This window comes from Lutra lutra, chromosome 13, assembly GCF_902655055.1.
Source record: "Lutra lutra chromosome 13, mLutLut1.2, whole genome shotgun sequence".
NCBI lineage: Eukaryota > Metazoa > Chordata > Mammalia > Carnivora > Mustelidae > Lutra > Lutra lutra.
The window spans coordinates 74,392,802-74,405,980 of NC_062290.1; the positions used below are offsets into that span (position 1 = coordinate 74,392,802).

At 48.2% G+C, this 13,179-nt stretch overlaps 1 protein-coding gene across 3 annotated transcripts in view; it reads right to left on the reverse strand.

Annotated features, from left to right (window-relative positions):
* The window catches only part of SUSD1 (sushi domain containing 1), a 128,859-nt gene extending 117,865 nt beyond the window's left edge, over nt 1-10,994 (reverse strand). Inside the window, exon 1 of one of the 3 annotated variants that reach the window (XM_047700513.1) lies at nt 10,248-10,994. In XM_047700513.1, coding sequence (XP_047556469.1) covers nt 10,248-10,614 — 367 coding nt within the window. In that variant the 5' untranslated portion in view covers nt 10,615-10,994. Of the gene's footprint in view, nt 1-9,583; nt 9,752-10,247 lie in introns of those variants that run through there. The other 2 variants (XM_047700514.1, XM_047700516.1) reach the window with 2 other exon arrangements.
* Nucleotides 10,995-13,179: the final 2,185 nt, after the last annotated feature.

Consider the following 13,179-nt stretch of genomic DNA (forward strand, 5'->3'; position numbering starts at 1 on the left):
CCCAGGCAGCCCCTTGAATTTGGATCTTTCCCTAAGCTAGGGAGATGAGGTGTGATCCTCTCTCAGGACACCGGGCCGTGGCAGCCAGCTCTAGCTCCAGCCAGCCAGGCGATCACAGGGGCAGACACCCGGTAAATTCACAACCGTTCTGCACCCGTATGACCATTCTGTTTATCATTTTCAGTACAGTATTCAATACGTCACAGGAGAGGGTCCACACTTGATTATACAACAGGCTGGGTGTCACGCGGTTTTGCCGGACTGCTGGTGAACACAAGGGTTTTGTGCACATTTACAGTAGGCTAGGCTAAGCTATAATGTTTGACAGGTTAGGAGTGTTAAATGTATTTTCGACTTAGGAGATCTCCAAGTTATGATGTAACCCACCCAATCATAAGTTCAGGAAGATCTGTACTGATTGTTAACCATGGCTTTTTCTTTCCTTTTTTTAAAAAATATTTTATTTATCTATCTGAGAGAGAGAGTAAGAGCGGGGGAGTGGGAGGGGTCAGGGAGAGGGAGAAGAGGGCTCCCCGCTGAGCAGGGAGCCTGACATGGGACTCCATCCAGGACTCTGGGCTCATGACCTGAGCCGAGGGTAGACACTTAACTGAATGAGCCACCCAGGCTCCCCCTGCTTTTTCTTTTAAAACAAATATAACACAGAAATGAGACAAACTGCTGCTTATCCCTAAGTAATACTAAATTAACCGCGGAATATTTACAAAATTTATTATATCCCAGACCATTAAAAAAAATGCAACAAAGTGAAACATAGAAACTATAGAAGTTGGGGGCGCCTGGATGGCTCAGTGGGTTAAAGCCTCTGCCTTCGGCTCAGGTCCTGGGATCAAGCCCCGCATCAGGCACTGTGCTTGGCAGGGAGCCTGCTTCTCTCTCTCTCTCTGCCTGCCTCTCTGCCTACCTGTTATCTCTTCTGTCAAATAAATAAATAAAATTTAGAAAAAAAAAACTATAGAAGTCGTAGTATCTGACTACCACGTAATAATGTAATAAGACTACAAAATAAAACATATCAGTAGCATTCCCAAAAGAAACCTACTTGGACACTACAGAACACTCTCCCAAATAATTCTTGAGACAAAAAGGATAGCAAAATTGAAATGCCTTGGGGCAGCTGGCTGGCTCAGTCAGGTATGTGATTCTTGATCTCAGGGTTTTGAGTTTGAGCCCCAGGCTGGATGTGGAGATTACTTAAATAAACTTTTTTTAATTGAAATGTTTAGTACTAGATATAAAAATGTATCTACTCCAGAAAATTTGAGGTTTTCCTGCTTTTGTACTTTAAAAAGAGAGAAGTAAAAGCAGGCAGCCCGAGGGTGGGGGGAAGCCCTAGAATTTTAATGCAAGAAATTGCAGGGGGGCATTCCTTAAAAAGAAGGGCCTGGGTGATTCCGTCAGTTAGGTGTCTGCCTTCGGCTCAGGTCATGATCCTAGGGTCCTGGAATCAAGCCCCACCTCGGGCTCCTTGCTCTGCAGGGAATCTGCTTCTCCCTTTCCCTCTGCCCCTCCACTTCCCAAAACCACCCCCCCCACATGTTTGCACACACGTGCTGCTCTCTCACTCTCTCTCTCTCTCTCTCTCTGGTGCTCTCTTTCTCACTCAAATAGATAAAATCTTGTAATGAAGGAAGGGAGGAAGGAAGGAATGAAAGAAAATACAGGATTTGGGAGTTGGGGGTGAGGAAATGGTAAAGAAAAAAAGTATTAGAAATTACATTCAAATTCAGTGAAAAAAAAGTTTCCCCAAAGTCAGTACTCTATAAAGACCAACAGTCATGATGCAAGTGGGACCCGCAAGAGGAGCAAAGAGCTTATGCAGACACACAACATTAGGAATACGAAAGAGCTTGTAAGAAAAAAATACACACAAGTTTGTTTTTTTTTTTAAATTACAGATGAAAGATTTGTAGTTAAACATGCAGATTTAGTACATTTTCAAAGCTCCCCCTCCCCCATGACATGAAGCCCCGGAAAGGTATAAACCCTGGCAGACGAGAGGACAGGAGATGAGGACGGTGACAATATTTCAGAAGATGCAGGAGACAGAAGCACGGGAATGGCTTGAGAGGAAGAACTAAAAGCCGGCCCCAAAGGCTCAGGAATCAGGGCCACTGAGCGCTTCAGAAGGCAGGTGTCAGGGATAGGACTCAGAGTTCAAGGAACTAGGTACAAATATGGATAAGGAGCAGGTAGATACCCCGTTCCCCTCGCTAACCCTGGCATGAGATGAAGTTTACAGCCTGAGGAAATGGACCAGAGCGGCACCTGAGTTTCAGGGCAACAGGCAGAGCCGAAGTGAGAAAAGGGTCGCCGCACTTAAATGTCCATCAGTACAGAGTAAGTACAACCATTTTAACATTTTAACAAAGAACATTTTTAAATTAGTGCCATGAGACACTGTCAATTCATAATCACATGCAACCAACAACCTGGAAATACCTTTTAAATAACGGTTCCTGGGGCGCCTGGGTGGCTCAGTGGGTTAAGCCGCTGCCTTCGGCTCAGGTCATGATCTCAGGGTCCTGGGATCGAGTCCCGCATCGGGATCTCTGCTCAGCAGGGAGCCTGCTTCCCTTCCGCTCTCTCTGCCTGCCTCTCTACCTACTTGTGATCTCTGTCTAATAAATAAATAAAATCTTTAAATAAATAAATAAATAAATAAATAAATAACGGTTCCTGGAGGCGCCTGGGTGGCTCAGTGGGTTAAAGCCTCTGCCTTCAGCTCATGTCGTGATCCCAGAGTCCTGAAATCGAGCCCCGCATCGGGCTCTCTGCTCAGCAGGGAGCCTGCTTCCCCAGCCCCCACCTGTCTCTCTGCTTACTTGTAACCTCTGTCTGTCAAATGAACAAATAAAATCTTAAAAAATAAAAAAATAAATAAATAAAGGTTCCTGGGTCAAGTCCTTAAGTCCAGTGTGATCAGCCATATAATGACAAACACTCTCCCAGTGTGTACGTCCAGTGTGATAACAAAAAATAAATACTGTATTTATGAAATCATCAACAACAAAATGGTAAAATGTTTGATTTTTTTTCTGATATGGAATATTTGTCTTTATAAACATGGAAGCCATTTATATACATCCAGTTCCAGAAACTTACGTCAGACAGGAAAAAAAAAGATTATTTCATTCAACTGTCGAGTGAATCTAATAAACACACACACAAAATTAAGAAATAAAGGAGCACCACCCACTCAGATAAATTAACGGAAGTCCAGTCTGAATTAGCAAAAGACAGAATGTAAAGTTTTTAAAATAAATTAAGTTCAAGTTCATTCAATAATCAGAACCAAACAAAATAAGGCCTTGTAAGAAGGCAGCCAGATACAGGGGGAAAGCAAACACTGGAGCTAATTGTCAGAACCGGACCCTAAATCTAGCTGAGTCTTACTCATTATACAACCTTTAGCGAGTCACTGAACCTCTCCCGACCCCAGTTTTTTCATCTGTAAAACGAGGGCTTTGGGCTTCGGGCTTCTCAAATTTTAAAGGGCATTCAGGGGCACCTAGGTGGCTCAGGCAATGATCTCAGGCTCCTGATCTCAGGATCCTGGGATTGAGCCCCATTGAGGGGCCAGCCCTGCACTCAGTAGTGAGTCTCCCTCTCTCTTGTCTCCCTCTCTCTGCCACCCCCACCCCCGCAAAAAACACACTCTCTCTAAGATAAATACAGAAATCTTTTTTAAAAATTTAAAGGGGCATTCAGATCTCCTGGGGATAGTGCTAAACCGCAGGATCCGATTCAGGGTGGGGCCCAGCATTTTGCATTTCTTTTTCTTTTTTTTTTTTAAGATTTTATTTATTTATTTGACAGAGAGAGACACAGAGAAAGGGAACACAAGCAGGGGGAGTGGAAGAGCAGGAAACAGGCTTCCTGCTGAGCAGAGAGCCGGATGCGGGGCTCAATCCCAGGATCCTGGGATCATGACCTGAGCTGAAGGCAGATGCTTAATGACTGAGCCACCCAGGGGGACCACATTTTAAGTAGCAGGGGTTAAGTGGCCTCCAAAGTTCTTGTACCCTAATTGGCCGACACTTCATCCTTAGGGAACCTGTTTTGATGACCCACTAGGAATAATTTAGCAAAGTTAACCCCAGAAGGACAGTATTTGGCATGTCTGGCTCCATGAATGTCTGTTCCCCATATTGGCAAAAAGACAACCTATATGCTGGGCTGCCAAAGGCTTCTCAGACCACCTGCAGGAGAGAAAGCAGTTTCCAGAGGAAGAAAGGCCTCAACTAAAGCTTCTTACTCAGCCATAATTAACCTAGTCTGCAGAGCCTTATATGGCAACTTCTGAGTTCTAATTGCTTGAGGGACGAAGTAGCCTCTTGGGCGGGGTGCAGCACACACACATCATGGGGCAGTGACACAACTTATCCTAAGGAAAGGGGCAGGAAGCACAATCCTGAAAAAATCCAAGAAAAATCCAAGATCCAAAAATCAAAAAAATCCAAGAAAAGACAGGGCGGGAAGGGTCGCTTCTAACCACACAATGGTTTCCACCATTCATCAGCCCCTAGCTCAGTTAAGAATCACCTACAGATGTGGAGGGGACTACTTTGTCCCGGTTTTAATACTACAAGCCCTGTGACCCAGAAAACCCCTCATTACGGTGCCAACCAAGACAGCTAGTCTCCCTTCCTGGAGAGCTTGTTAAAACAGAATCCCCAGAGATTCTGATTCGGCCTGAGAATCTGCATTCCTAAAAAAAAAAAAAAGCTCCCAGGTAGACCACACTACTGGTCGCATGGCAAGTCTAGTTCAACCTCAAGGTCAGAATCCTGGGGAAAGAAAAAGCAACCCTGAAGATGTCATCCACCAAGCCTAGACTGATGTAGAGCATAGCTGGACCAAGGTGACAGTGATAATTATCCTGGAAATTCTCCAGGCCAGTTGAAAGACCACTGCACCTTTGCTGTATAACCTGAGGGGAAGTGGGAGCAGGAGGGCGTCTTCACATCCATATCAAGGAGGACTTAATTTTCTCATCAGCAGACTCTGCTCAGGACAGCAGAGAGGTGGCTGCTGCATAGTGACTGAGGGAACCCACCCCCAACCCTCTGGCCCACGGATACCTAGAATGACTGGCAGAGAAACAGGACAGTGGACATTCCAAAGTCTAGAGGGACAACAAGGCTAAGTGCTCTTGGTGACTATTCTTGGAACGTCCAGAGAGACAACCTCCATCCGCTTCCCTTCAGCACTCTGTATCAACTAAGCCAGCTAAAACCACAACCAACACTCAGAGGCCAAGACGGGTTTTGGTGCACCCACGGAGGCTGGGACACTTCTCTCTTGCTCCCTGGCTCTGTGATCTTAGGCAAATTGACCTGCCCATCCTCCGGTTTTAATCTGTGAGACAGAATTCTGTCATGAGGCTTCAGTGAGAAACAGAAATGCTGTATGAGCGGGAAAGAACTAGGCAAAGGGCTGATTTACATGAATATTTCTGTCTCTCCCCGTAGATACTGTTATTATGGCTGGAAACAGGTCATGTGAGAGGCAGGGCATGCCACTTGGCCCAGAGGTTCTGAGCAGGGGTGAGATGAAGGGGGGACAATCCCAGCTCTGCCACTGGACTAGCTGTGTCATCCTAGATGGGGCTCTGGGCCTCCGCCTCCTATAAATCTGACTGAGGATAATAAAGACCCACCTCATACGGCTGCTGTAAGAAATGAGCTAATACACGTAAAGCAATTAGAATACGTTAGATGCTGTTGTAACAACCACTTGTCAACTCCAGGAAAGACTATATGAAGGTACTGACAACTGGCCAACTCCCAGATACACCAATGAAGAGGGTGACAGAGCTGCGTTAGTGCAAAAATCCGAAGCAATATTGTCATGTAGACAGATGCCTACCTATTTGTGGGGCTGACAGTCCAGGATCCTTAATATCTTAATTTACATAATCATCCCCTGCCTGCCCCACATCCTTCCAGCCTTCTGGGTAACACCTGACTCAGACCTCGGAAGCTTAAGTGACCAAGACCAACGTCCAGTGGGGCCCACCATATGTAGCCTCCAGACCAAGAACCAAGCCTCGCTAACTGCCCCAGTTGCAAAGCTTTTGCGTCTTGAGTCAAGCAGCCTTTCATTTAGGCCACACCCTCGGTTCGTGTCCAGCAAGTCGCCCCCTGATGCATTCTCTCGCACCTGACTCACATTCTCAAGCAGGGAAAACTGTTTCTTTAATCCATGCAATTAACTTCCCCTGTCTACTCTCCAGAGCGAAGGCCAAGAGACCACTTGCTACCTGGGGCTGCAGAGACAGAGGAACCCATTTTGGGACAGGACCAGAAGGCTGAGGACACGCCCAGGGCCAGGACCCCAGCAGTGGAAGACAGGGAGGAGGATCTTCTCCATCAGCTTGAATCCCACTCCCTTACTTTGAACAACTCTAAGTCACTCGAAAACAATTCACTCACCCCCGCCATGCCTCCTCTTTCCCCCGCTACATGGTGACATCACGTGCACTTTACACAGCAAGGACAAACTCCCAGGCCTCTCCACTACCATCACTCCCCCAAGATTCTCAAGGCCTCCACCTGTCCTCCCTCTGGTCTTCCGAACCCAGCCAGTCCTGAGCCAACAAGTCCCCAGCCACTCCCAACTCAGGACTGTGCCTGAGAAGGTTAAGAAACAGGACTGACTGGTTCCACCCTTCCTTACCCATTCCTAACCTTCCATTCCCCTGGGCTTGGCACCCCACCCACCCATCAACACCCTTCTGCTCTACCAACTGTGTGTCTCACACTTCCCTTCCACCCAGCCTCTGACTTCTTCTCCCTGAAATGTCTTTGATAACAATTCAGGGCAATTCAGCACAAGCTACCAGTGAGACACTGAATATACACAGAGACAATGGCCAGGCCGTAGATAAAAATAGAACTCAGGCCCACATGGAGGCATGAGGCAGCCATCATCAGGCCAGGAAGTCAAACCACAGCCTCCAGCGGTAAGACCCAAATGGTCAGGATTTAAACGCTAACAGCTGGCTTCCCTAATTGTTGCCCTCGATTCACGGTTAGGACCAATCAGAGAGCGCCCAGTACATTCCCCTAACCAATCACTTAGAACGTCTGCTGTTAGGACACCACCTCCAGCTTCTCCAGGCCACCAGCCTCAAGCCAGGGGCACACCGGAAGCCTCCTCCTTTGATCCGCTATCAGGCTCTCAGAGTGATGCTGACTGAGTCTCCTGCTGTAGCAAACTCTGTATAAAGAGCCCTTGCCTCTTCCCATTTGGGTGGTCTTCATTTCCCTTCCTACCAAATTCCTATTACAAGCCACAGCCCCTGACTCACATGAAGCTTAGTCTAGCAAACAACACCACTAGGCAGTTTGTATAATATGCACCGTGGCCACAGTGTGTAGAGTGAGGGTGCCGTATAAATGCGTATGCATGCTAGTGTTTGCTAGACATACATGCTAGTGTATGTCTAGAAATACACGTGCATCCTACAAATGCGGTACATGGACTCAGGCACGGTGTGGCTGGGCTGCAGGGAACTCCAGAGCTTCCCGGGAGGGAGGCCGACTGGGCTGGTTTTGAAATATGAACAAACCTAAGTAGACAGCTGTGGGGAAAAGAGCAGTTCTTCTCCACTCTTCTCCCCTCGCAGAGACTAATCTTTCCCCCTTGTAGACCAATTTCACTTTGGACATGCTTCATTAAGTACCTCATTTATGGGGCGCTTGGGTGGCTCAGGGGGTTAAGCCTCCGCCTTCGGCTCAGGGTATCGGGGTCCTGGGATGGAGCCCCACATCAGGCTCTCTGCTCAGCAGGGAGCCTGCTTCTCCTTCTCTCTCTGCCTGCTTCTCTGCCTACTTGTGATCTCTCTCTCTGTTGTCAAATAAATAAATAAAATCTTCAAAAAAAAAAAAAAAAGTACCTCATTTATTTCTGCATTTTCAATGTCTCCATCTCTACTGAATAATACCCTCACGCTACAGCGTGTTTGTAGCTGCTTTCCCAAAACCATCAGCCCAGGGAGAAGCTCCCCTTCCTCTGGTTTCCTTGGATGCTAGACTGGCCCAGCCCTCCTCCCATCTGTATGTGCACCTATCATCGAAAATGGGTCTTTCCCCCAAATCTGCCCTGGGTCTCCTTCCTCTTATCAACCTCAAGGCTTCAAGTGACCACAAGTCTCCATCATTGGCACACACCCCTTGTCCACAGTCCTAACTCCCTAATGAGTTCACCTCTCCAGAAGCCCTAACATTACCTCAAATTCAGGGTATCCAAAATGACTTATCTTTCTTCCCAAATCTTTTTCCTCCTCCTACAGAACCATATATCCAAGTCACCCAGTCCTCAAGCCTTTGTGTCCCCTTTCTCTTCTGTTCACTGTCACCTTAAGGTCCATTATTAGGTCCTTTGGTTCCCTTTCTACCTTATTATCTACATTCGATCCCCTTCCCCTGCTATCTTTACCATGGGGCCAGTCCTCAGAATTTGTAGGCCAACTCTTACAATGGTTCTAAGCCTCCAGGCATTCCCTACATTGTCCACTGGAAGGAAACCCACCCTTAAGAAAACCAGATTCTTTAAGGTTGTAAATGAAGAAAGAATGCCTACAAAGGAGAGAGTCTCTACCGGGTACTTCCACTTCCCCAAATTGACCCAATAGTCTTTAAGTAGTAGCCTTTAGGTAGTTACTTTGTTCCACCATCTTAGCCCAGTAATTCAATGGGATCATGTCCGACCGTTGCCTAGGCTAGAGGGCTCTAACACAGATTCTGAAATAGGTCCCAAGCATCTATAGATTTTAGGCACACTGCTGTGGGGGACCAAGTCAGGGAAAAAAGTTAGAAAGCCTACCAGAATATCTGATGTTCAAAAATGGCCCCCCGCAAAAAGTTGAGTCATCAAAAGGAACACCAGTGGTGGTAAAAGTCCAAAGATGAAAAGAAATTTGAGGAAGCAGGAGTCTGAACCACAAAATCGCCCCCTCCATCTACCTACAAGGAAGTTCTCTTCCCTTTCAGGATGAATGATTTTACTAAGAAAGCTGGAGGGTTTCCTTATACCCACTTTTTATATCACTGTCTGTACAAAAGCCTGCGATGATTTCCAACGGCTTCCCACCAACCAGGAACGCTGACTCTAAGTAACGTGGTCTACCATCCAAGGCACTCTGCCTTCTGGTTAATCCAATCTGCTTTTCCACCTCCATTTCCCATCCATCTCCTACATACCACAGGCCACAGGCCCCATCCTTTTCTACCTCCATGTACATCACACTGCCCCTTCCATGTGGAATTCATTCATTCTGCATATATTTATGGAGGGCGGACTGTGCCCTCTGCTATGAGCTGGGATGCCTTTTCCTCATCTTCCCATACCCAAATATTATCAAACCTGTTGGCCCAGTTCAAGAATCACCTCATCTCTAATGCCTCCAGGTTCACCAAGCTAGAACGAATCTCGCCTTGCTCTGACCACCTACACCTTCTCAGAGCACTTAGGCATTCTGCCGTCTATTAGGATTACTTGCGTTAAGTGGGTAAATGCCACCTCCCCTACACGTTTGAATCTGTGTAACTCCTACCACATGTGACAGTGCGTTCCAATTTGCTTGGAAATGTGTGATCTGCTCGTCTGTCGCCTCCAGAACAGGAGCTCAATGAGGGCCAGAGGGGCGACCTCACATCCTGCACAAGAAAATGATTCAAGGAACGAATGACTTGATTAAAGAATGCCTTTTTCCTGTAATCTTCCTTGCACTTTTTTCTCACACATTAGCATCTGGTTCTTCACTTAGGTGAAAAAAATTAAAAGGTAGAAAGAAAATTGCTTCAGGTCAAGAATTTGTCGCGCAAAAGCCACAGCAGAGCCGGAAGCGTGACAGCGCAGCTGGAACGCCCTTCCGCGCCCTTCCACGCCCTTCCAGGCCGGGCGCGGCTCTCCCCCGGGGCTCCGGCTCGCGCCCACCCCCGCCTCGCCCCACAGGTCCCCCGCGCCAAGGGCGAGGCTGCCTGCGACAGGTTCCCCCACCAGATGCCCGGGGCGAGGGCGGGGAGCCCCTCCTGCCTCGGTGCGCCCCGCCTTCCCGAGCCCCAACCGCCCGAGCGGGCCCCACCTGCGCTCCACGCCCCGGCCCCGCGCCGGCCTTGTCCCGGGAGTGGGGGGCGGGGAAGCGTCCCGGGCGCGCCCGGCGTCGTCGAGGGCCCGGCGGTGCCTATGCGCCGCGCCCGCCCCCCGCCCGCACTCACCGTCTGCGCCCAGCGCTGGGTTCGCGCCGCGGGCCAAGCCGAGCAGCAGCAGGAGCAACAGCAGGCGGCGAGGCGGGCGGCTCGCGCCCTGGGGCCCCCGGCCCATGCCGCCGCCGCGTCCCTCCCGGCGCGCCCGCGACTCCTCCCGCGGCCCGGAGGCGCCGAGATAAGGCGGCGGGCCCCGCGGGGAGGGGGCCGCCCCGGCCGCTTCCGGCGCCGCGGGGTCCCGGGGAGGTGGCGGAGCGCGGGCCCTTCTTCCCCGCGTGGCCCGCGCGCCCGCAGGACGCTCGTTCGCTCCACGCCCCTCACTCGCTCGCGCACCTGCTCCGCCGGGGGACACGGCGGGCAGAGCGACAGGGTCCGGCATCCTCGGCGCGGACGTTCTGCAAGTAGGGACAGACACCCAGCACAGAATGACAGAGCTGACCCTAGAGTCCCGGACCGTGCCAGGACGAAACGTGCTTCAAGCAAAAGAGACGAACGGGAGATCCGAGGCTTCTTGGGTCTCAGGGAGGCACCCCGGTGGCAGAGAAAGAGGGGCGAGGGGCAGAAGGAGCGGGAATCTTTGAGGAGGGGAAAGAGAAGTGGGTGAAGTGGCTGGAGTTCCAAGGACAAGGTGAGGGCAAGAAGCCAACGGTCCAGTCCAACACAAGGGCTACAGGCGACCAGGTTGCAGGATTGCACCGGGCGACAGAGCTGTGGTGGGGGAGGAGCAGACAGGCGTTCCTGCTGCACCGAGGACCTTCGCTTGGGGCGTCGGGAAGGCTTCTAGAGGAAGTAAGCTAAGACCCAGAGAATGAAAAAGCCGTGGGAGGGGAATCTAAGCGGTGAGAAGGGCTTGTACAGAGAGATAGGAACCCGAGAGCTTAGTCTAGAAATGGGGAGGATCTCCTTAGAGTGGGAACAGATAGTTGGAGAGAAGCATTAAGCTTCAGAGATAAGGACGACCTCACAAACCAAGGAAAGGAGGTTGCTCCGGAGCTGTAATAGGGTTTTAAGCAGAGAGTGACCTCATCAGGAAAAGCTCCCATGTCTGCTCTGTGGGATCTGGACTGGGGCTAGGGAGGCCGGAAGACCAGCCTGGGGCTGCTGCAGTGATCCAGGCGAGAGAGGACACGTCCAGGAGCAGAGCATTGGCAAGGAAAAGTGGCAAATGAGAGTGGTATTGGGTGGAATCCACTGGACTTTATGATCAGTAGAATGTGGAGGAGAAGGAAAGAGAAATTACAGATGTCACCGAAATTTCTGGTGTGGGCAGCTGGGTGGATGATGATGGTGGAAGCCACTGAGGTAGAGACCCAAAGAGACTATTTGCAAATTGGGGTAGGGAGAGGCTGCGGTGGGATGGGAAATTTCCAGTTGGAAGGCTTAGAGCTTTGGCAGGTCTGTCCAAGAGCAGGGCCCCTACTACTTCACCCATATCCTCACTTGCTTTCTCTTTCTACCATAAGCCTGCCTTAAACCTAACCACCCATGAACACACCCATATAAGGGCCAAACTTGTTGTGCAACCTTAAAAAGAAGTAGTTAAAAATAAACTGCCTCAGCTCTTTTGCAGCAGGCTTTCTTGCTAATTATTTTTTGTTCAGCAAAGATAAGAGCCCCTTTGGGGAGTGGTAGAGGGGCAGTTGGGTTAGAGGGGTCTATCCTCTCTAATTTAGACAAAGTTTTCGTTAAGCTCAACTCTTTGTGAACTTTGAAACCATGTCATTGTTTCCACAAAGATAGATTCCTTTAGGATACTGTTAAGCTGGCCTTCTCCTTCTCTGGCATGTCTCCTGCAGAGTAAATCAGAAAATTTAAATATATCTGTGTGTGTGTGTGTGTGTGTGTGTGTGTGTGTGTGTGTGTATACACATAGTTTTTTAATTGGTGATATCGGGAAAAATAGCCCACAACCTTGAAATGGGCAAGTTTACTGGGTATTTTCAGCAGGGTGGTGGGTGTTGTAACCCTTCTGGGGATTATCTAATTCTATAGGGTTGTGTACCTTTGATGGACTTTTTATTGACGAGGCTCTTTTACAACTCTGTAGATAGAGATAGAAGATCACCTGCAGGGGCGCCTAGGTGGCTCAGTGCGTTAAGCCTCTGCTTTCGGCTCAGGTCATGATCCCAGAGCCCTGGGATCCAGCCCCGCATTGGGCTCTCTGCTCAGCAGGGAGCCTGCTTCCCCCTCTCTCTCTGCCTGCCTCTCTGCCTACTTGTGATCTCTGTCAAATAAATAAATAAAATCTTAAAAAAAAATAAAAAGATCACTTGCAGAAAATGGAAGTGCAAAAGATTCTTGTCCATAACAATGCAAATTAATTTTTCCAGTAGAGATGGAAGTGATTCCTGCCAGGTAAAAATATGATAAATCTAATAATAAGATTTTGTCTTATATGATGTCAGCCAGTTTCACATTTAGCAAATTCATCTTATCACACCTAACAGATAAATATATGTGTATGTATTGTATATTCTTTAAATTTTCCTTGGAACCTTGATATCTTACTAGTACTCCTTTGAAGTCAACATCTTGCTGAGGCCCTCATGAATTAATTAGTTGAATAAAATCTTAGGTTTTCTTTTTATATTTGCATGAATCACGTTTTTAATATTTTGACAATTTTGTACTAGCCCAATCCATATTCTACATTGATTGTGTGACTCTCATGAGTTTTTATTGACTCATTCTGTTGCTTTCTTTAATTTTAATTTTTATTTTTATTTACTTATTTATTTATGGTAAAAAGAATTACTTCTTACCCAATAGTGAGTTCATGGAATCACAGAATGAAAAATTATCTCCTGGTCGGTATTTGTCACCAGAATTAAAACAATATTTAACCAGTATTCAATTTGCAACAGTGGGATTATTGCTGAGAAAATCTTTAGCTTAAGAAAAATGTTTTTCGGGACGCCTGGGTGGCTCAGTTGGTTAAGCAGCT